This window comes from Pogona vitticeps, chromosome 3 (genome assembly GCF_051106095.1).
Source record: "Pogona vitticeps strain Pit_001003342236 chromosome 3, PviZW2.1, whole genome shotgun sequence".
NCBI lineage: Eukaryota > Metazoa > Chordata > Lepidosauria > Squamata > Agamidae > Pogona > Pogona vitticeps.
In genome coordinates this window covers 180,604,667-180,626,944 of record NC_135785.1, presented here as the reverse complement: position 1 = coordinate 180,626,944, position 22,278 = coordinate 180,604,667, and the positions used below count along the sequence as shown (strand labels likewise).

Below are 22,278 nucleotides of genomic sequence, written 5' to 3'. Positions count from 1 at the left end.
GCATAAAAGGCGGGTTACAACTCACAAAAGTTTGGGAACCACTGTGAGACTGTCAAAAGATGCTTTCTTTGAAACATGGAACGACTTTATTAAAATCATTGTGGAATCCATAGGGGAATTCAAACCAAAATGACACTGACACTGCCTGTACCTTTGGCAGAATATGTTATAAACTCAAAAGTGTACTAAACTCCAAAAGCAATAAACATTACGCCCGAGATGTGTTGTACATGCTTCCATGTTTGTATTACTGTTTCATTTTTTTTTTCATTTTCTATGTTGATTTTGAAATACGAATAATGAAAAAAGAAAGAAACCCTATTTGTGAACTGGAAATATAGCACTGGTTCTTAAACTTGGAGACGTGGATGTTGTTGGACCACAACTTTCAGGGGTATTGATCATTTGGCTTCTGGGATTTGGAGTCTCTGAACATCTGAGGCTCCAAGTTTGGGAACAATTTAAATCTTGCATCCTATGTTAGCTGTGAAGAAGGTGAAAATGAGGAGTTAAATTGTGTATTCCTTCATTCTGATTATATATACACTTGTCCCTTCAACAGTGGTTAGGCTGGGGTGCCAGACTTCAAAATTCATGTATAACTCTTATGGCCCCAAAAATGTAACTACAAAACACAAGCAGTTGAATCACATGCACACCCACCCCTCCCGTGGCCCGCATCAGCCTCCTGGCATGCCCTAGAGCCCTCTTTGGCTGCCACATAGAGTCACTGTGCCAGGAGAGGTGGCCAACAAAACATCACCATCGAACTGGGGCGCCCTGCACCATTAACAACAGGGGCTTCGGTAAGTCTGAGACTCACCTTTCTTGGGCCACTTCCTGGAGACAAACAGCAGCACCATATTGATTTGATTGATTGCTAGATTGATTGATATATTGGGAAAAAATCTGTTTATAACCAAAACTGTGCTGCTCAGACCCATGCAATTTAAGGGAGAAGTATGATTTGCTTCTAGTTTTGGCCAGTGGTTCTAGAGTAACATTCTATCAGAAATTCTAGGATGAAATATTAAGTCTGATTGGTTGGAAATGGGTACAAAATCTTATCATGAAGGCAGTGCTAAGAATCCATCTGTCACAGGGCTCTGCTTTCTCAAGCTGATCAGTTAATTGCTAAACTTGCCTAGGGTAGCAGCAACATTACTAGCATGTCCTGTAGGAAAGGGGTCCCCAGCTCCTGATTCGTGACCCAGCAGTGGTCCGCAGCCTAGGCAGGACCGGGCCGCCGACACAGATTTTCTGCCCCCCCCACAAGCACCACCCCCGCGAACACCAATGCGCACAGGCATGCTCCGCAACCTGTGAGTGCGCTGCACACATGTGCGCAAGCGCCCCCACGAGCACACCCTGCCCCCTGCAAGTGCCATGTACATGCATGCTCCACCCCCTGCCGCATGCATGCATGAGTGCTGCCATGCGCATGCGCAAGCATGTTCTACCCTCGCTGTGGATGCGCCACACACACCTGAGCGTGCCACACACACCGCAAGCATGCCACACACACCCAAATCATCCACAGTTGGGAAAAGGTTGGGGACCACTGCTGTAGAAGACATACAGCATTATATTGTGATAGCAACCAAAGTTATTCTCAGGGCCAGTGTGTTTGATCTTGGTGATGTGTAGTAGCTGAGGTTGAGTGTGCCTGGTAATACAATATTGTTAATATATTTTGGGACATTTAATCTAAAAAATAGAATGCAGTCCAAAAAGATTAGTTTCTCCATTTACTTTACATTATTTTCAATGTTAAAAAAGCATACAAAAGAAGACAGTGAAGTAAGTGGATTACATGAGAATATATATATTTTGGTAATGCAAGCAGCGGCTTAGCTACAGGAAATATAAAAATATACTTAATTAGATTTACATATCTTTTGTGTGCTACTGTATTCTCTGAGCTAATGGTATCTGGAGACAGAGAGAGGAGCTCAAACCATATGCTGTTTATTCTCCCACCCCTCATCACAATTTATCTCCTTCATCTTAATTCCATTTTATTTGCATTTTTTTCTGGTAATTCCAAATCATGTGAATTGGAACAGCAACGTTAACCCTTTTAAAAATAAACAATGTGCTTCTAGTACTACCACAAAAATGTACTAATAATGCATAAGCATTATATTGAAATGGAGGGCTGCAATACTTTTGCCTTGATGGTTTGGGAAGTGCTGAGGCTGTCCCCCATCCTCCAGTGCACACATTTTTTTTTCTTTTTGTATGCCTGTGGTCAGAAGGTAGGGGAAGTACTTTGACCTGAAATTTGAGGTAAGGTCCATTCAGATGATGAGCTGTTGCCGGTTTGCAGTAATCGTTTCATCTTATTGTCTTGCAATACTTTTATGCCGAACTGTCCTGTCCAATATGAGCTAATCTTGTAACTGAAAGTATATATTGTGGACATTTAGAAAATTGCAGACTTCTCTTTTCCCAGTAATGGTTATTAATGTGAAACGTATGATTTGATGTCACTGCTTTGTCAGTTTCCCAACCGCGGCACCGCTTAATTGGCTCCTTCTTGAAGGGGCTTGAGAAACTGCAGTGCTTTTATTTTTTGCCATTGTTCCAAACATTATGAGAGGGAAGAGAGGGTGCAGGCCATTTGATAACTGCTTGGTTTTTGGCTCCAGCCTGTGCCTTCACTTTATTTGTTGTGATCCATTTAATTTTGTCTTTTCTGGTCCTGGGTATAACTTGTGCTCATGCATACATCCCGTGCAATATCAATACGAAATGTTGGAGGTCAAGTTTTCCAGGGTGCCCCTGGCAGCATTTCTTATCAGAGAGAAACTTTGTAATGCATGTGTGGACTCTGGGAAGGAAGTCAACCCTTTCCAGAAAAGTTTTGAGAGCAATCCTATCCATTTGGTTAGAAATACGCCCCAGAGTTTTCAGTGCTGTGCGCCTCCAGGAAGTGGGGGAATATTTAGCCTGATGAGTAAGTCTGTAGAACTTCTAATACTTGCACTCCTTTGTCAAATTTCAGTTGGTCCTAGTTAAAGGTGTTGCTCAACTTTGAGCCTTAGTTAAGTTCAGCAAACAGATTTAAAGAAAATGTGGTGGCCAGCTGTAATTGTAGTAGCAGCTAGAAACTGTATGCATTTTTATTTTTAAAGGACTTGGAAGGAACCAATTATTGTTAAAAATCACCCACTTCAATAAGAGATATTGGTGATAATTTATTTAATTTTTCAGTAGATTGAGATTGACATTTGCAACATTTTTGTATGGATGAAAAAAGAAGTTCCGGTTAGAAAAATTAACATATTGTGATATTTCGTTCATTTGTATTTCAAAGAACCTCTGACTTGCACATCAAAGTGCTTATTACATATCCATTTATGTTGCCAAGCTGAGTACCTTTTAAAAATGCAGTATATCCTGCTGCCTTTTACGTCTTATGTTCCGGATCAGAGCTAAGCGTTTGGTGAAAATAATCTATCTTAAATGTTCTTTCCACAGCAAAAATGAAGCATCTCAACTTGTCATTTGCAGCTTGTGGGTTTCTGGGGATATACCACTTGGGGGCAGCATCTGCTCTTTACAGACATGGTAAGAAGTTATTGAAGGTTGTCAAGGCCTTTGCAGGAGCTTCTTCTGGATCTTTGATTGCCACTGTTCTTTTAACAGTGCCAGAAAATATAGAGGTAATTGGAAACAGAATATGCAATCTTGGAAAGACAAACTTAAATCTACTCATTTAGGATATCAACTGAGATTTTATATATAGAGATAGAGCTTATTCCAGATGCAACATTTTATAGCAAAGATGGGGAATAAATTCTTATCTGTTTGGTTGTATTTGGGGGGGGGGGGTGCATGTCTTTTGTTCCGCAAGATTTTATGTGCAGAATTGGGCAATGCTGGTCAATGATTTCTTGCAAATACATTTCCTTTTACAGTTCTTATTTAATTACTTTATAGCACACACTGACAAGTATTTATCATGGAAAGATTTATCATGTAGCTACTGAGACGAGCTTGATACTGGGGCTATAAAAATTCTATCAATCTAGACATAAAACATTTATTGTAGAAATGCACTTTATACCAAATGGGCTGCAGGTTACAGCTTGTGTGTTAATAGCCGGCATAGACGTTCACTCTCTCAGTGGAAACGAACAACAATAAAAATACAGCAATTCTTAGTTTTCACACTTTATACAAAATAGCTGGAGATCACTTGGAAAGCAAGGCTACCGGTGGCAGAAAGGAGAGAATTAAAGGTCATAGTATCCACTGTGATAGGTAGATGTGGGGAAGTCCAGTACATCTTCTGTTATTTCTGTAGACTTCTATCTGTGTGTCCCATAATCTTATGTATCATTAGAAGCCAGTGGTGTCTGAGCTATTTTCTGTAATAGGAACCACCAGCCAGTGCTGCAGAGAAATCAAAGTGAGAGACCAGGGGTGCCTGCACAGCAGGCTGCTGATGTCAGGGTGAATAATTAGCGTTCCCCATCAATTTGAACTCTTCTCCTTTTTTTGTGATAGATATATAGTGCCTTTTCTGTCTAAAATGCTCTGTAGTGCTTGCCAGTCATTCCTACTAGTGAAATGCTTCATTAGCTGCCACTGGTCCCTCCTTTTAAGAAATGTAGAAAATTAGGCTTCCAGATATGGGTGGTGTTCATTACATTCAATCGGATGTCCCTGTAAAGGTATGTTTAGATGGGGACGCAATTGTTAACATCTCCACTCTACATATAGGCTTGTAGCTGACAACCACTCTAATAATTATCCAGTAGAGAAAAATGCGACTGTCGATTTTTGGTGGTTGTCTGCTCCAGCAGAACTACATTATCTGTTTTGGTAACAACTGTCATTGTTTTTAAATTAACTAAAACAAAATAAAGCACTGAATGCATACAGCTGGTGTTAGATGTTAGATGTCCTATTGCCCGTTTCTTACATGCTTTCTTTAAGAGGTTATAATGCAATGTTTTCTTTTGTTAATTCAATATTTCTCATGCTTCTCATTGAAGCTGAATGGCAAAACATCATGTCTGGTTAGATTTTAACTAACAATCTTATCATTTATCCTAAAAAGCACACTTGCTATCACGCTTGGTAGCATATTTGGCCACTGTGAATGGACTTTAGTCACACCCTCTTAAGGTTTTTCTTTCAAATCACTGATGAGTATCACTGCTTTTCTTCTTCTTTTAAATATCAATTACTTTCAGTATTACCTAGATGCTGCTGAGAACTGTGCCATATATATAAGGCCAGTCACACAAGTGGTTTTTGCATTTTGTGGTCTCTCTGATGTGCAAACAGCTGCACAATTTGGGCATGAAGGATAGCTTGCAAAAGTGCTTGCAGGATAGTCCAGCTGTGTTTCACAAACCCTACAGGATTCTGGCTGATACTGTTTAGATTAATCTTATAGAAACCCTAAGTATTAGAGGTAAGATTGCAATGACAAAAGTGGCTTGTCCTATTCACCCTGTGTTCCAACTGATGTTCTTATTTGGGGAAAACAGGAGGATCAGAAATATGTTCTGCACAGCTGGTCTATTTGTAGACCATGAGAAACCATGATTTACCTTGAAGGGAATGGAACAGGCATCCCTGAGGACTGCAGGAAGTTTAAAAGCTTTCTCTTCAGTTTTTTTTTAACTTTCTGCAGCTTACTTTGTTTTCCAAACCTGAGTGGGTGAGGGAGCTGTTAAAACAGAAGGAGGCTAGGTTCAGAGGTTGGCAACGTTGAGCACCCAGATGTTGATGAATTGCTACTCAGTTCACACCTCACTGATAAGGCTGATGGGTATTGAGGTTCAATAACAAGGGAAAAGCCAGACAATTCCCAAGGCGTAGCACAGGCTTTGATGGTGTTGGAGTACCACCAGTGTGAGGAATATTACTTTCCCTTCATCAAGGTGGTTAAGATAAACTCAGTCTGAATTCCATTCCGTGTATCCATAACTGAAGCACAATGTGCCAATATTGGTACCCAGGATTTACCATATACAGATAGAATGTATAGCTGTATTTTTGTTTATTCCTTGACAGAAAACATTTAAACACTACAGAAAATGAGTTAACACATTTATATTAAATATGTTACTTATGCAGGTCTGTCTTATACATAAGTATAAAATATGTAATGGGGGCATTTTTCAGGAATGTACAAAAATCATCTATGAATTTGCAGAAGACACTAGGAAGTTATATTTTGGAGCCCTAACACCAGGCTATGATCTCATGGCAAAACTTAGGTAAGTGCTTTTATAATTTCCCTCAGATTTGGCTTCAAATAATACCTTAGATAAATGCAGCTGAAGGGAATCTGTTTGGATGGTTTCTTGTACTGTGTGGGAAACAGCACATTCTTTTCCTCCTAAATTATTTAAATGGTATTTAATTATTAAGGCTGACTAATGTTTATCATTCTGTTTTTCTGTAGGGGATGCATTGATTCGATTCTCCCTCCTAATGCTCATGAGATAGCAGAAAATCGTCTTTTTGTATCAGTCACTAGTGCTAAAAATGGAAAGAATCATTTGCTTTCAAATTTTGCCTCCAGGGAGGATCTTGTTAAGGTAGGAGAGTTGCATATCACTTCTATAAATGAAAATGCACAAGTGTCTCCAGGATCTAAGTGTTGGGGTTTTATTAACTGTGGCCTGAGAACGCTTCATTTTATTCACTTGAGTAACTTCATTGCTTTAAGAAGGACTGCTGACATGTTTCAAGAAAGAATTGCCTGACTTAACACTTCTGAAGCAACTGGGCCTTAATTATTTGTTTAAAAGTCATCCCTTATGGTTCTCCCTCTCTCTTTGAGGGTGAGGAAAGGAAAGAAACCAACTCTTTATATCAAACACCATCCATAGGCATCCTTCGGTCTCGAGAGACTATGGTAACATGCTCTGAATCGAGGCGTGTCCTCTCCAGAGCATGAAGCCTGGGTAAAGTAATATGGAGGATAGGCTGTTACCCAACCAGCAAATTCCCCCTTTTCCCCATTGCTGAAATGATCCAATGGAAAGGCAAGAGCCAATACAACTGGTTCCAGCAATGTCGCAGGAGTTGGCAGAACGAAATGAACTGCCTTCAGGACTCCAGTTCCGGATTTTGGCTCTAGGTTAACTCCTGAAGCCTTTTCCATCATTGGATATAGGCCAAGGAAATCCTGATCTGTTCTATGCCATGAAAGGAAGAGCTGGAGGATATTGTCAGTTCAGTCTAACAAAGTACACTTGTGTGCAGAAGCAGGTTTTTGCACAGCAAGCCCCTGTAGATATATGTCTACATCCCTGTGTTCATCCAGGTCCTCCTGATTTCCTTCAATAGTAGTCCCTCTCTGCTACTTAAGAATCTGTTCTGGAGGATTTTGTAGCCCTCTAAAGCATGTATTTGGGGTACGGTGGAGTCATTTCATCCTAGATCCACCTGTAGAGTTCTTTTATCGTCATATTTACCCAGCTCAGTATCAATCCTTTCCAGAGTGTTGCTTCATTGAAAATCAGGCTGTTTCATGGAAAACTGAGTAGCCAGTTTAGACACCGATTTTATGGTGCTTAAACTCTTTTTTTCCCTATGAAAACAGAATATTTTTTTTTAGTGGCTGAGAAGCATCATATGTAACGATTTGTTGGCCATGCCATTACTTAAGGCAGCCAGATTCAGCTTACATTGGATAAAAGAGCTGACCCTGACTATAGCAGAGGAAGAAGTATAGAAATTATGCCCATTCAATTCTTTCTCCCAAGAAAGTTCTATTCCTAAACTGTTTCCATTCAAATTAATGACTATGGGTGCTTTGTAACTATAAAAACTGGTGCCTGAGTTCGATTGTTTTTCATTTTTTCCCCAGTTCCTTTTCTTTCTTTTTTTTTTTTCCTTTTGTGTCTTCCAGATGGTAAGTCCTGGGAAGGACTATTTTGTTTGTTATTGATCTGTGTAAGCCTCTCTGTGATCTTCTCTGGTTGTAGAGCTCCTTAAACTACTTGCGAATAAATAAATAGGCAAGATGAATTGTCACTTAAGGCACCCTACTTCAAATGAAACACAAAACAACAACAACCTTATTCTGAGCATGGGGTAGAAAGTCATATTGTAAAACATAACACAACCGGTCTCCTTGAATAACCGGGGTAATTGTATTCAATAGGTAGTCCCTAGATAGTTGGAGTTCTGCAGAAAATATAGTGCCTCCATATATACATGCAATGTAAATAACTTATTTTCATGCAACACGAAACTATAGCATTATGAGACTGAAGGGATCTCCTTATCTGCCATCATGGACTGCAAGGAGGTGTTTGAAATATTTTGCTGATGTTTGGCTTACCATTTTTTCTGAATCGAGCCAATTGCGTTTACTCTTAAAATAGGTTTGTTGAAGCAAGACTGTATCTTCAACAAGAATTTAGGAAACTAGCTAGTTTTAACAAACTAGAGTTTAAGATTAGCCACAGTTTAGAGTTTAGACAGCTAATGCATTGCTCTATCTTTTGGATGTGTTCCCTTATGTGTTGTGATTACATTGATAAATTTGTGATCCGTGCTGGTGGTTACATTAAACTGCAAGGAGAAACTTTCAGTCTCATATTTTGTTATCAGTTCCAGAGAAGGAGAAGGATGTGTATGTGTGCATATGCACATATCTATATACACATTCAGTGTTTGCTGCATCTTGTTCTTATAATACTAATTCATGTTTAGCATTATGTTATGCATCCTATTTTTGGCAGTAAAAATACATATGAGCAGTGTGAAATATGAATTAAAAACAGTTATTACTCAGCAGGTATCTTTTCATAGAGATAAATTAAAGAAAAGGACATTAATACATTAATACTGTTTCATCCCCCCCCCCTTTTTTAGGTCCTTCTAGCAAGCAGTTTTATTCCTCTATATGCAGGAATCAATCCAGTGGAATATAAAGGACAGGTCTGTATGGTTAAACTTGTAATTCAGTCTTAAGGCTATGTTTTTTGGGACACTGTCAAAATTGACCTCTCAGCTAGACAGATCAGATCCAACAACAGATAAAATTTCTGTAAATGTAATAGTAAAAATGTACAGCTAACCTTCGTAGCGTAGTGGCCTTAAAACCTGGTTTCCTATTGTTGTGCTTAAATAGCTATCATGGTAACATATAAAGATAGCAATCTGGATGACATGCTTAGCATAATGGTGCTGTACCTCCATTTGTGCCTGATGCTGAAATTCATCTCATCATCTGGGTCACCCATCCAATCTATACATATAGGAGAGTGTATTTATTTGTTTGTTTTCTGCCAATCATAGGGATAGCATATGGATATGTTGACATTTATATTGGAGAAGAGTTTGAACAGGTCATGCTGCAAAGATGAGAGAGGCTGTATATGCTAAACTGTCCCCACTGTGCAATTTTTAAAGATACAGGAGTCTTCTCTTCTGCATGAATCATCTTGAATACAAGCAACGTATCCTCTAACTTTCAGCTCCGCTGGGCGGGGATCTGCCTCTCTCTCGACTTTGCTCCTATGTGCGCGCACACAACTTCCCCCCTGCGTGCAGGGTTCTGTCATGACTGGAACCTAATGCGATCACTGCACAAAAGGAGAAGACAGCTATGCGGAGGGAGGCAAAGGCATGCATGCCCGCACCCAGTTTGCAGGGAACCTTGATTACAAATGATGAAATCCTATTAAAATATGAATGTATTCAGCCCTGTTGAGCTACTGCAGGTGTCATAGTCTCCTTTGTCTCCACTTGGACAGAGGAATCATACGAGATTCAAAACTCTGTCTGGGTATCATTTAGGAACAACTTCAAAATAAGTTGGTTTGTTTTTTAAATCCAGATTGCATTATATGTATATAAATATTTGTTTTTCTTGTCCTTACAGGGGAGGACAAAAAACTGTAAAACTTTTATCCTCACCTTCTGAAAGGGAGAGATATTTTCTAATGGTTTCAGTGTGGTGATTTTTGTGCAAATTGTATGAAATCATAGTAGCTGCTGAATTGCTGCTTGAACTTTTAAAAATTTGAATCATTGAATGGGTTGTTTTCATATTTTTAAACACTCAGCCAGTCCTTCTATATTTGATCTGTGCGTCTACATGCATGCACAGTGTTTCTGAAGGAGAAAGAACACCACTATTATGAAAACTATCCCAGAGACATTTTGCACAAATTGCGACAGGGAAAAAGGGCTCCTTGTCTTGCTCTCATTCTGGAAAGGTTGGAAACCTGCAGGTCTTCTTCTTCACCAGGGTGTCACAATACAGCCTGAACTGATGAAAACAAAAAATAACTGTGTGTGTTCTTCACATCATTGTTTTCCATAATGTATCTGGTTTGTCATTTACGCAATATTTGTCTCTGTATGTTCAACAACAAATTCCATGACTTTGCCAATAAAAGTGGATTTTTATTGTCCACTCATGAAGACCCAGTTTATTTGTTTTTTTCCCCAAGAACTTGAGTTTAATGGTATGTTGCTCCCCTTTGAATTCATTTCTACAGTCAGAGCTTCCTGCTTGGAAGCTTTCAATTTGCAATCCACATGGGAAAAATCTGTACCCAAAAAAGATCATCCAAGAATCTAGCAGGGGATTGGCTTTTATGCATAGCAGACAGAATTCTAGATTTTCTTAGAAAGGAAAGAGTTTTGAAAGATTCTCAAAAGTAGATGTGAAGCGGAGGAAGACTTTTATCCTGACCGACAGGGACAAATTGTGGACAAAGTTTGGAGAAACCTTCCCCTTTCTAGAAGAGCTCTAGGGCCTCATTAATCTCAGAGAAATCTTTTTGCCCCTATAGTTAAAGTTGGACTCCAGATAGCAATGGCACCTTATAACCAGATTTTAGTTGTAGCGAATACTTGTAGTTTCTGGACTGCATACTGAATGATAGCTTACAGGATGAGTAAGGCAGACTTACTCATTTACCCATTGTATTATACTTTTTTGTGGTTCATGAAGCAGCCCAGAGTTACATAGATTTAGATACCTGAATTTACTGGTAGATGTATATTCCATTAAGCTTAGTCTTCATGCTTCATGCGCTTCTTTTAAGTGGATTTTAACTACACACTATTTCAGTGTCTCTCCTGCCTGTGATGTATGTGTGAATTACTGGAAATAATATCTGAAAATGCAGCAGCTTCTGAATTATGAAGAAGTAGGAAACAGTGCAGCAGAAAGAGAGAGTGTTTCCCCCTAACAATTAAATGATCTGCATTGCTACTTTAGATGTGGGTTGCATTGCTCAAGGATATCCCTTTCCTTTCCTGCAGTTTCAATGTTTTAATCTACAGGTCAGCTTTTTTCTCATGCCTTTTTGAAAATGTCACTGATACACATCAAGAAATCACACATTTTAAATAGGAAAAGGAGACATTTTTAGCTATCTGGTTTCATTTTTATAGGTTCTTATAGCTTCTGTTGCCAAATATTCAGCTTAACTGACTGAAAATGAAATGGGAGGAAGCGGAACTTTTGTTTGTCTTGCGTACCAGTTGCTCCAGTTAAAAATATAAATGGTTCCTTAAACTTTGAAATATAAGCAATATAGATGGGGCTATCCCTAGACATCAGCCTCTGATTTAGGCCTGTTCCTTAACTTTAATTCCTCCTCACATGGGAAGTTAATTATCTTAGCAAATTTGATGTGCTCTGTTGGCCTCAACATGCATTATTGGCAGCCAGCTTATAATACCTCTGTGGCTATGTGATGGGTTCTAATAAAGTGTACATACATATTCGTACCACTCTAAAGATGATGCACTTTGAGGTGTTGTGAGGTTGAGAAGATTAAGAAGGAATTAAGACTAGTCAGAAAATCTTGCCGTAGATGTCTTAATGTAAAGTATGTGTTATTCTGATTTTGAACTGTCCAGTGAGTATTGGCTGTCAAGCTCAGTAGAAATGCAGTGAGTAGGCAAATTTAAAAAGTGGATTACATACACGAGGCATCCTTCACAAGACAGAAGAACTGAAAGAGAAGCAAAATACTGCCTCTGATTAACATCCTCAAAAGGGGAGGTTTTGAAGCTGTATAAGAGCAATTTATGCAAAAAGTTTAGAATAAAGTGTTGACTGCTTATGTGCCCTGAGAGAACAGATTTGCCAATGTCACAAAAGAACAATGAAGTAGGTTAAATGTCCAAATAATGTTATTTTATTTTATTTTTAACAGAAATGGATTGATGGTGGTTTGACCAACGGTCTCCCTATCTTGTCAGTGGGCCGAACAATAACTGTTTCTCCTTTTTCTGGACGACTAGACATCTGCCCACAAGACAAAGGGCGTATGGATGTCTATGCTAAAGTTGCCAAACAAGACTTACTGGTGAGTTGTGCAAATGAAGTAACATATGTTGTTGTTTCAGAAAAATCTTGTCTGTATAAGGGAGCAAAAGCCTGGATACCAAGATTTTACATAAATTTCTGGGCGTGTTGCTTTTCTTTATTATTATGCCCAATTCAACTTCCTGGTCTCCTCATCTTAAGTTAGGATGAATAAATTCAGCTCCCCAAATAAAGGCACCAGGAAGATGTTTGGTTTAAGCAATCTCATTAAGAGAAAGAAAAGTTTAGTTCCTTTAGGAAGTGTAGTACTGTATTTTCCTTACTGCGTCAACGCTTTAAGGATAAACTGCATGTTTAAAATACACAGATGACAAAACAAAAAAACTAAAACCATGTTTAAGAGCCAGCAACAACAATGTGCTGTCAAGTCAATTCTGACATGGGTTGTTTAGGTAGTACTCAGAACTGTTAGGCTATCCCCTTTTTCTGGGGGCACCCCGAAACTATGCTGCTTACCCAAGGCCACACAGGTTGCCTCTTCTCCCTGGAGGCACAGCAGGGAATTGAACTCCAAACCTCTGGCTCTGCATTCAGATACAGTGGTGCCCTGCATAGCGACGTTAATCCGTTCCAGGATTAACGTCGCTATCCGGATTCGTCGCTATGCGGGGGGGGGGAACCCATAGGAACGCATTAAACTCCATTTAATGCGTTCCTATTGGGGAAAAACTCACCGGTAAGCGAAAATTCCCCCATCCAGGTGCCATTTTCACTGCCCGGTAAGTGAGGGCAGGGCGCGATAACGCTGCGGGTGGCCATTTTCTGCACCCGGTGGCCATTTTGGAACCGCCGATCAGCTGTTTTCTAAACATCACAATGCGATGTTTAGCCCATCTAAACATTGCAATGTGATCGCATTAGCGATCGCAAAAAATGCATCGCTATGCGGATTCGTCGTTAAACAGTGCTCTCGTTAAGCAAGGCACCACTGTACCTAACTCACTGAGCTTTCCAGCCAGCTTTATGAGCATATAGATGATACCAAAGTTATATCCTTATATCATCTCACTTCCTAGGGCTTGCTTATTTGACTCAATCACTTGATATTTATAATACATTAAAATATTTTTATATCACCATTCATCTTATAAAATATAACAACGACCGTGATGTAATAAACAATGAAAACAATAGAACAGCATCAACAGTAGCAGTAAAAGACAGCAAGTGCCTGAGACAGATTATCTCAGCTGGCTTAATAAAACAGTTTTAAAAGCCTAGGAAAACAAATTTGATTTGGTGCTGAAAAGAATTTACAATACAGTAACTTTAAGTGAGACTTATTGTTGTTATGTTATGTCCAGGATTGCTTTGGTACAGTTCCCATGCAGAGAAGCGATTATCCTGGGTCAGTTCCTATTTCGTAGCCTAAGTTACCACATTGGCTTGCCATGAGCATAAAATAAATGGTGGTTTGCTACCCTGAGGAAGGATGGGACAGCAGTGGAAGACATCAGGGAAGTAGCTTTTTATAGACAGCGTGGAGAGAGCATTTTCAGACTCCTGGGCAAGTTTGATGTAGAAACTGGGATAATTCACTAGCCTCAGGAAATTATGCATGATTTTATTTCTCTTTCTAACAGTTCTTAATGTTTGATGCTTCAGCCATTCATCAAGCTTGTGCTTTTATTTTAGTGTGTGCATAGGGAGGGACAGATTTGTTTCTGCTCTGTGTCACATTTGTATGTTTTTTACCCATCCAGTCTGATTGGTTTTAGTGCTAAGCTTTATTTATTTATTTTTGGAGTCTTTCTCAAAATAGTATTTAAAAGCATATTTTAATGGGCCTTTCTATAATAATATGTATTTACAACTGCATTTCCCCCAAAACACATAATGGCTATATTTACTTGGTAAAATTGTGTAGATAACTGTTCCAATCTGCATATCAGTCTGAAAAATACAGATCATGTTGTTTTGTTCAAGAATTCAAAAAGATTGATTTCTTCAAGCATCCACAGCAATGTGAGAAAGCTATGGAGGAATTTGAGGAGACTTATGTATCATTTTACTATGCAGTGCTTTGAACTCTGGCCTAAAACAAATTGCTATTCTTACTGAGTCAGTGTAACTTATATCAAAGTTGATTCACCAAGTCCCAATTGATTCAGCAAATGTGGTTTAGCTGGGATTAACAATTGGATTTCAGCCTTTATATTAAATGATAGGAAATAAGTTGGGTCATTAATTGTGCAAGTTCCAATACATAAAGATTGGCTTCATTGTCATATGAAACCAGGGTGTCGTAGTGACCAAAATGTTGGGATCAGACTCAGGAGAAAGATTCAAATCCTGATTGAGGCCTGAAGCTCATTGAATGGTGCTGGGCCATACTTCATTGGGATTGTGGTGAAAATAAAGGTAGCAGGAGGGTTACATGTGCCATCTGGACTTCATCAAAGGAAAAGTGGGGTATAAATGCAAATTAAGTATGTACGTAAATACATATATAAATTAATACAAATGTATTCTACATGTTCTTTGGCTCACCAACTGAGTGTTCATGTAAACCTGTTTCCCCTTACCCATAACTATTCACACCATTAAATCTCACATTATCATTGCAGGAGGTAAGAGTTATAAGCTGTGCCTAAGAATTTAAGATTTTTATTATAATGCACAGCAAAATGCTTGGCTGTGTGCTTTCATTTGTTTGTTATATCAATAGCTCACTTCTCTTTCTAAAAGCTCAGGAAAGCATAGTTAGACTTGCCCTTCCCCCTTTTCCATTTACATCTTGTGATACATAATTAGGAACTTGAACACCAGTGAGCCCCGCATCTGACTGGCATTTGAAACCTTGGTCTCTTTCATTCTAGTCCAGGACTGTAACCATTTACAGTGGTGCCTCACATAACGAGCGCACCGTTTAACGATATATCCACATAGTGATGCGGATTTTGCAATCGCTAATGCGATCGCATACCAATGTTTTATTGCATTGCGACGGGGGGAACAGCTGTTCGGCAGTTCCAAAATGGCCGCCGGAACGCCCAAAATGGCCGCCGGAACACCCAAAATGGCCGCCGGAACACCCAAAATGGCCACCAGAACACCCAAAATGGCCACTGGAACATGGGGAAATATTGCAGAATGGTGAGTTTTGGGCCCATTTGGAACGCATTAAACGAAGTTCCAATGGGCTTTTCCGTTCCGTTTAGCGATGTTTCCCCATAGTGAAGGTTAATCCGGAACGGATTAACCTCGCTGTGCGGGGCACCACTGTATTCCAGTAGTGGGCTGAATGAGAGGCTTCCTGTGCAATCAGCTCTAAATATGCAATGCTTGCTTAGAAAAAGCAGAGCAACTAAATACTTAAAGTGTATTTGTGGAGTTGTGTGTGCGCGTAGTGTTAACATTTGATAGCATTAATTCTCCCACCTCAACTCCTTTACTAATTAAGTATTGATTTACCATTTGTCAGTTGATTCAGTGGGTCTTCTTAAGCTGGGACAAGTTATTGCATTTAGCTATTGGAGAGCCTGCCTATTAGCTTCACTAAGGCAGTTACCTCCGCTGGTGGGGCTCTAGAGATAGCAAAAACACTACTCACATGCCACCATCACAACTGGCCCTACTTTTTATGCCTTTAAAAAACCCTCTTGCCCCACTGCCACAAAACAAACAAGCAGAGATATCTGTGCTTTCTTGATTAAATGGCCAGTTCTTTGCAGTTCTTTCGGGGGGGGGGGGAGATCCTTGGACACAAGAAATGATAGATGGGGTGGGATCTGAGATAATCTCAGAGACCACTCTCCTCCTAACACTTTAGTTCTGAGGATTCCCTTTGGGACCAACATTTAAGAAAATCAGCCAGCTTTGCATTGGATTGGCCTCTTGAAGGTGGAAGTGCATCTACCTCTGCTTGTTTCTCTTGCAGCAATATATGTATGGGACAAAAGGTTTTTTGCTTTTTCTTTTTAAAATGGGAGGTGGGGATCAGGCAAGCATAGCAGTCCCACGATGGTTAAACGAGGCGCCCATTAAGCGGGGCACCACTGTACAATAAAGGTATACTCAGCATAGAGACTTGGAACCTCACAATAAGTGACAATGTATTGCCTCAAAACAAAGCTAATCCTCACTAATCCATTAAGACAACAGTACATCCTTTTCATTTGTCTTTCTTCTTGGTTGTAGTTGTCCACCACCAACCTTGTAAGACTTCATCAGGCTCTATTTCCACCAGGCCAGGAGAAAATGAAATCCTTGTACCAAGAGGGATATGACAATGCCATCCATTTCTTACTCAAGGAAAACTGGTTTGAATAGATTATGTGTGTCGAAAATTAACAAAGTCTGATGGCTGTCAGAGCAAAGCTTCAAATGCTCTGCAGAGCCCAAGGGACTGCTGTCACAATTTTTGTTTATCTAAAATGAATGTCATAGGAATTGCATCTGTCACTGTCAAACAAGTGTTTATGTTTAGGTGTGTTGGATGGAATTTGTAAACAGGTTCAAACGCAATGGAATTGAATTTGAGAAATAACTGGTTGTATCTTTCTAGAACAGATAAAACTAGTAAAAATTAGAGGATTCTCTTTTTAAAGCGCAGAATTCTAGTACAGAATGGAATAATTATTTGAGAAACGTTGGAACTAGGATTGGCTGGCATTAATTGGATTTGAGATGTATGTTCTGAATGTAACAAGGAAATATACAGTGTCTGCAGAGATTTGCACACTCACATCCTTTCACAAGTAATCCTGTTTATGTGCTTATTAATTGACTTATTCATTTTCATTTTTAAATCTCCCCCAGTCCTGGGTGTACTCTCAAGCATGAACTCTAATTACACAGAGACTGTGGGAGACAAAACAGCTTAATTGCATATCTTTTAATTGTTATGCATATGTGTTTTGCCATTAGTACATCTTGTTCTTCAAATAAATTGTGTAACTTTTTCCATACTGATTTGCATACTGTAATGTTTCAAAGTATTTGCTTTTATTTTTTGTTACATAAACTACATTGGGAAAAGATGATACTTTAGGCAAATTTTTATAGTAGGGGAATTGTTTTCATGTAGGAATTAAAGGCCATTGCAGATCCTAGGTATGCCAAGCAAACATTGCCCACATGTCATCAGGTAATTGACTTATCTAGTCGAAATGGCCCAAATTACAGAGGAAGTCACTTTGTCCAAAAGGGTTTCTTTACCGCTGAGAAGTCACAGGATCTGAGTTTCCAGCAGTATTTGTGCTTCTAACATAATGTAGGAACAATCTGAAATTTGTTCAGTTTCTGTGTTATCAGCATATTAATGGATTATTAATACTCGGAATAAAGCTCCAAATTCTTCACAGTGTTTTGTTATTTAGTTTCTGGATTCTTTTCCAATGACTGATTTGGGTACAAGGAACACAGTCCAACGATGCTGAAAATAAGTTACAGAGGAGAACATTATGTGCAGTCAGGGCTTCATTCATTGATTCCACCACAGAAATTCTTACTTGTAATGTAACTGACCACTGTTGAATAGCAGCTTTCTCTGCTTAAGTGGGGAACAGTTCCAGCATTTCATTGAGCTTCCAACATGCATATATTACTACTACTTTACACTGCAACTATTGTAATTTTTTTAAAGCTACAAATATTTTTGTAAATAACTATGCATGTCCATCTTTTTTTCTAATGTGGACTTTACAAACAGAATGAGGAGATTCTTCTCTTCTGTCCTGAGACATAGGTGCTCCTCATCACTTGAAAGGCAGATCAGGGAATAGGGATTCAGGCTGTGCTGGATGGGGTTATACTCCCTCTGAAAACACAGGGGTGCAGCCTGGGGCTGCTCCTGGATGCATCTGTGAGCCTGAATGCCCAGATTTGGTCAGTGGTCAGGATTGCCTTTGCACAGTTAAAACTAGTGTGCCAGCTACACCTAGTTCTTGAGAGGTCTGATCTGGGCACAGTGACACATGCCCTAGTTACATCTTGGCTGGATTGCTATAATACAGTCCATGTGGGGCTGCCTTTGGAAAGTGTTTGGAAACTCCAGTGGGTCCTAAATACTACAGCCAGATTGTTAACTGGGGCTGGCTACAGGGAACATATAACCCTTGTTACAACAGATCCACCGGCTGCCAATCCTTTTCCGGGCACAATTCAAACTGGTTTCAACCTATAAAAGTCTAAAAGGCCTGGGTCCAAGCTATCTAAAAGACCACGTCACCCTGTATGTGCCTGCCCAGGCATTAACATAATCAGGAGAGGCCTTTCTCTTGGTGCCTCTTAGGAGATGGGCCAATGGGGATTACCCAGAGTGTGTGTGGCTGGCAGGGTTACGTGCCCTGCCACCTGTGTGGCCTTGGACATGCTACATGCTCCCAGACTACCATTAGAAAGAGGGACTGGTAAATTGCTTCTGAGGCCCTTATGCCTAGAATATCAGGAGGGTCACTGTAACTCATAAATGACTTGACAGCACATAATTAATGAATGTCCTGGAAAGGTGCCCTTTCATGCACCTTTTCCAACTCTGTCCTCTCCTTTTTGAAGTGGGACGGTTAGGTACGTTATCCACTGTTCCAGACATGGCCACAATTAAGCTGTGCATGAATAGAAGAATTTGCTTTCATCTAAAGTGGCTTATGAAATTGATTTGTTGAGGTGATACATAAAGACAGCTTTTCAATAATGCCTCGTGCAGGTTTGTTCTTCTAAATTTCTGCTATGTAGGCACCATTTCTTTTGCTTCAGACCTCATCTGACCAGTCAGGATCTCAGTGTGGTGCAGCTTTGAAGCAGCTTGGCCCTTTAAAAAAAAAGGTGATAAAGAGTTGAACCTTAAATTCAACCTCATATGCAATAGCTAGAGAGCAGTGGAAGAAAATCATTGACAACATGCATCCTCTCTGACCTCTATTACAGACGAGATGACTACGATAGTGTGAAGCAATGTTCTTCCAAGACCAAGGCATTCATTTCCAGACATACTCTGTGGAAGCTCTGATACCTAAAAAGTTTGAAATGAATGCAGTCTCTTTTCCTAGAGTTGATTGTATCTAAAGTTTTAAAGGTTGCAGTTTTATATGAAAGATTAAATACTAGACTGCCATGAATTTTTTGTACATCTGTATATGATGTTCTGCATTTAATACTTCCTGAATCCCTTCTTCTCTAGGCTGAAGAATCCTCGTGCTTTTAGCCCCTTCCTTGATGGAAACGTATCTTTCATTTATGATGACTGAAATCCCAGGGGCATTTTAAAAATATATAAAAAGACCAGCTAGAACAGACCACAGCTGGTCTAATGTAACATCCTATTTTTCACCATAGTCAACCAGATGCCTCTTTGACATTCTTAAGACCAATTAAAACAGCAATCCTATATGTTATTTATTTATTAAATATTTCAGTTATTCAAATCTACTCCTCCTGCTAGTGCCATAGCACTACTTTGGATGGTTCACAGTAAAATACATAATCCAACAATTAATATAATATAACCTTAAACAATCTAATCACATAAAAACAGAATGCACCAGAGCAGAAATAAAGCAACATAAAACAAAAAATGAAACCAAAACACAAACTCCATTGAAGTGATTTTAAGTAGATAAGAAGAGGATTGTACTATAAATGCATTTAATTAACATCTGAAAATCTTAACCCAGATTAAATTAATGCCAATTAATGGTAATGTTTTATGTTTTAAATGTCAGCACATTATTTCCTAGCTTCTTAGTGAGAGACAAAACACTTCAGTTCATCTGTTCTGGAGGCTGGCCTCATAATGCCTAGAGGCTGGAGCCTACTGTAGCTCTGTGAAATGTTGGGTAAAGCAGCCTTACATACTCATTGGCTTCTTTGCCACAGGCCTGAAAGCTAATTTTCTTGTATGCAAAGGCAGTATTTTGTGTCAGTTTTATCTTCAGAATATTGTATATATTTACATACAAATGCAAGAGCAGGCTATACCTTTATAAACCATTAAAGTTATCATATAATACAGTGGTCCCCAACCTTGGGCCTCCAGATGTTCTTGGACTTCAACTCCCAGAAATCTTGGCCAGCAAAGTTGGTGGAGAAGGCTTCTGGGAGTTGTAGTCCAAGAACATCTGGAGGCCCAAGGTTGGGGACCACTGATATAATACATGAGCTTTTGTGGATGAACAACACTTCATTGGGCTTGTATCAGTGTGAAGAACTTAAATGAAACCAAAACACAGATAATATGCAGTTACCTGGAAGTTAGACTCTACTGAAGCAATTGTAGGTAGAGAAGAATAGGATTGTATTATAAGTTCATGGCGATTTTGTAAGCCCTTTGCCTGGGGAAAGTTCATCTACATCCATATAATATTTTCCATTTTCATATGGAAGTAGGCCAAGACCAACTGCCAAGGAAGGTCTACCCACAGAACTTACTTGGACTACAAATTCCAGAATCCTCCAACCAGGCCTTTCTCAGATGCTCTCACAGATACTAAAGCTGCCTCTACTGTCAAGCACAGAGAATCACAAAATGCACTGAAATCACAAACAGAATCTGTGATAATTTCTTTCCGCATCCCCAAATGTTGTGTTCTGAAAAAAGGAGAGCTTTGTTAAGTTTTTCTCCGGTTGAAACTTAGGACCATCAGTATCAACCACATTCCCTTTCTTCTCTTCCATATTGAAAGCCTAAGGGGAAAATGTATCAGTTTTGGGTGCCATAGAATTGTCCTTTGCATCAAAACTATTCCATGTTTTAGGGGGAGCTAGATTTAGATTATCATTAAAACAAGTCAAAGGAAGCTACTTTGCCTCAGATACTGTATTTCCAGAATTGTTGAGCTAGTCCATTTCAGTTCAAGGTTTGCCACAATCTCATGACCATTATTGCCTTATATCATATTTGAGTTTAATTCTATCGGTACTTGTTAGTTTTATAAGTGGGATGTTATTCTTTAGCTATTTCTTCCTTCTATTCTATCTCAGTTTATGAATAAGAAACAAAGACAAGAGAGGGACAACCCGGTGAATTGTTGTTAAAATACCATAGCAGTCATGTGTGCTTCCTTGAGTCATAGAATTTTGGAAAAAATATTTTCTATAGTTTAGTGTAATTAAGCAGGATGACAATGTGATCTTCCATCACATACTGGCAGTCTTTTATGATTATTTTAAAAATCTTTGTGTTGTCCGTCATAAGAAATTACAGCAATTAATCATTACAGAGAAGAGCATTCACCTTTTGTGTGGTGTACTCTTGCCAGCATGACTACTTTTCCTAGAGGAAGCTTTGTGCTAATACTCTGCAAAATAGTTTTGAATTTTGCTTAGTAAAATATTGGCCTCACACTTAAAAAAACAACAACAAAAAAAAACAACAACAAATCAGGAATCTATCTAAATCTGCATGGTTTACAAGGAAGAGAACAGCCACATAAATCTAAAGCTTCCTAGCTTCGTTTCAGACATTGTTGCTCTCCTTTTGGAAAATGGGCCTTCTGATTTTACATGGAAAAATATGAATGATGTCACCATTTTGTGTTGTTTGAACTCAAGGGAGGCCTTTACAAAGCTTTTAGAAGGCCCATTCCATGTAGCTCTTTCGGTGACCGGTCATGTTTGTCTCGTCAAATCTGTGTAAGAGGCACTTGTAATATTAATGAGTGCTCTGAAGAAGAAAATTAACCTCCCTCAGTTAGTGGGTATATAACTATAAAGCAAAATTGGCAAACGCTTTTCCTCCACGCCACATGTACTTAAGCTATTGTCAGTCAACTGAAGCCAAGTATAAAAGACCTACCGCTTAGGAGCTGGTTAGAGAGTTAAATTCCCCTTGGGATTCATGAATAGGTTGGAAAAACTGCTGAAATTAGCCCTGGCTCAATCTCAATATTTGCTTCCTTTTGAGTTTTGGAAAAAGCACTGAATAGTGCTAGGCTGTTATTCCAGTATAAATTGCTAAGCAGTGTTGTTGCTGTTACATGAAAGATCTGTCAGTGCTGCTT

At 39.2% G+C, this 22,278-nt stretch overlaps 1 protein-coding gene across 5 annotated transcripts in view; it reads left to right on the top strand.

Annotated features, from left to right (window-relative positions):
- Positions 1–17,642, top strand: part of PNPLA4 (patatin like domain 4, phospholipase and triacylglycerol lipase) — a 36,644-nt gene extending 19,002 nt beyond the window's left edge. For 2 of the 5 annotated variants that reach the window (XM_020786989.3, XM_072994390.2), the window contains 6 exons: positions 3,484–3,668; positions 6,148–6,242; positions 6,431–6,566; positions 8,857–8,922; positions 12,165–12,317; positions 16,478–17,642. In XM_020786989.3, the coding sequence (XP_020642648.3) occupies positions 3,484–3,668; positions 6,148–6,242; positions 6,431–6,566; positions 8,857–8,922; positions 12,165–12,317; positions 16,478–16,609 (767 nt within the window). In that variant the 3' untranslated portion in view covers positions 16,610–17,642. The remainder of the gene's footprint in view (positions 1–3,483; positions 3,669–6,147; positions 6,243–6,430; positions 6,567–8,856; positions 8,923–12,164; positions 12,318–16,477) is intronic. The other 3 variants (XM_078390365.1, XM_078390366.1, XM_078390364.1) reach the window with 2 other exon arrangements.
- Positions 17,643–22,278: the final 4,636 nt, after the last annotated feature.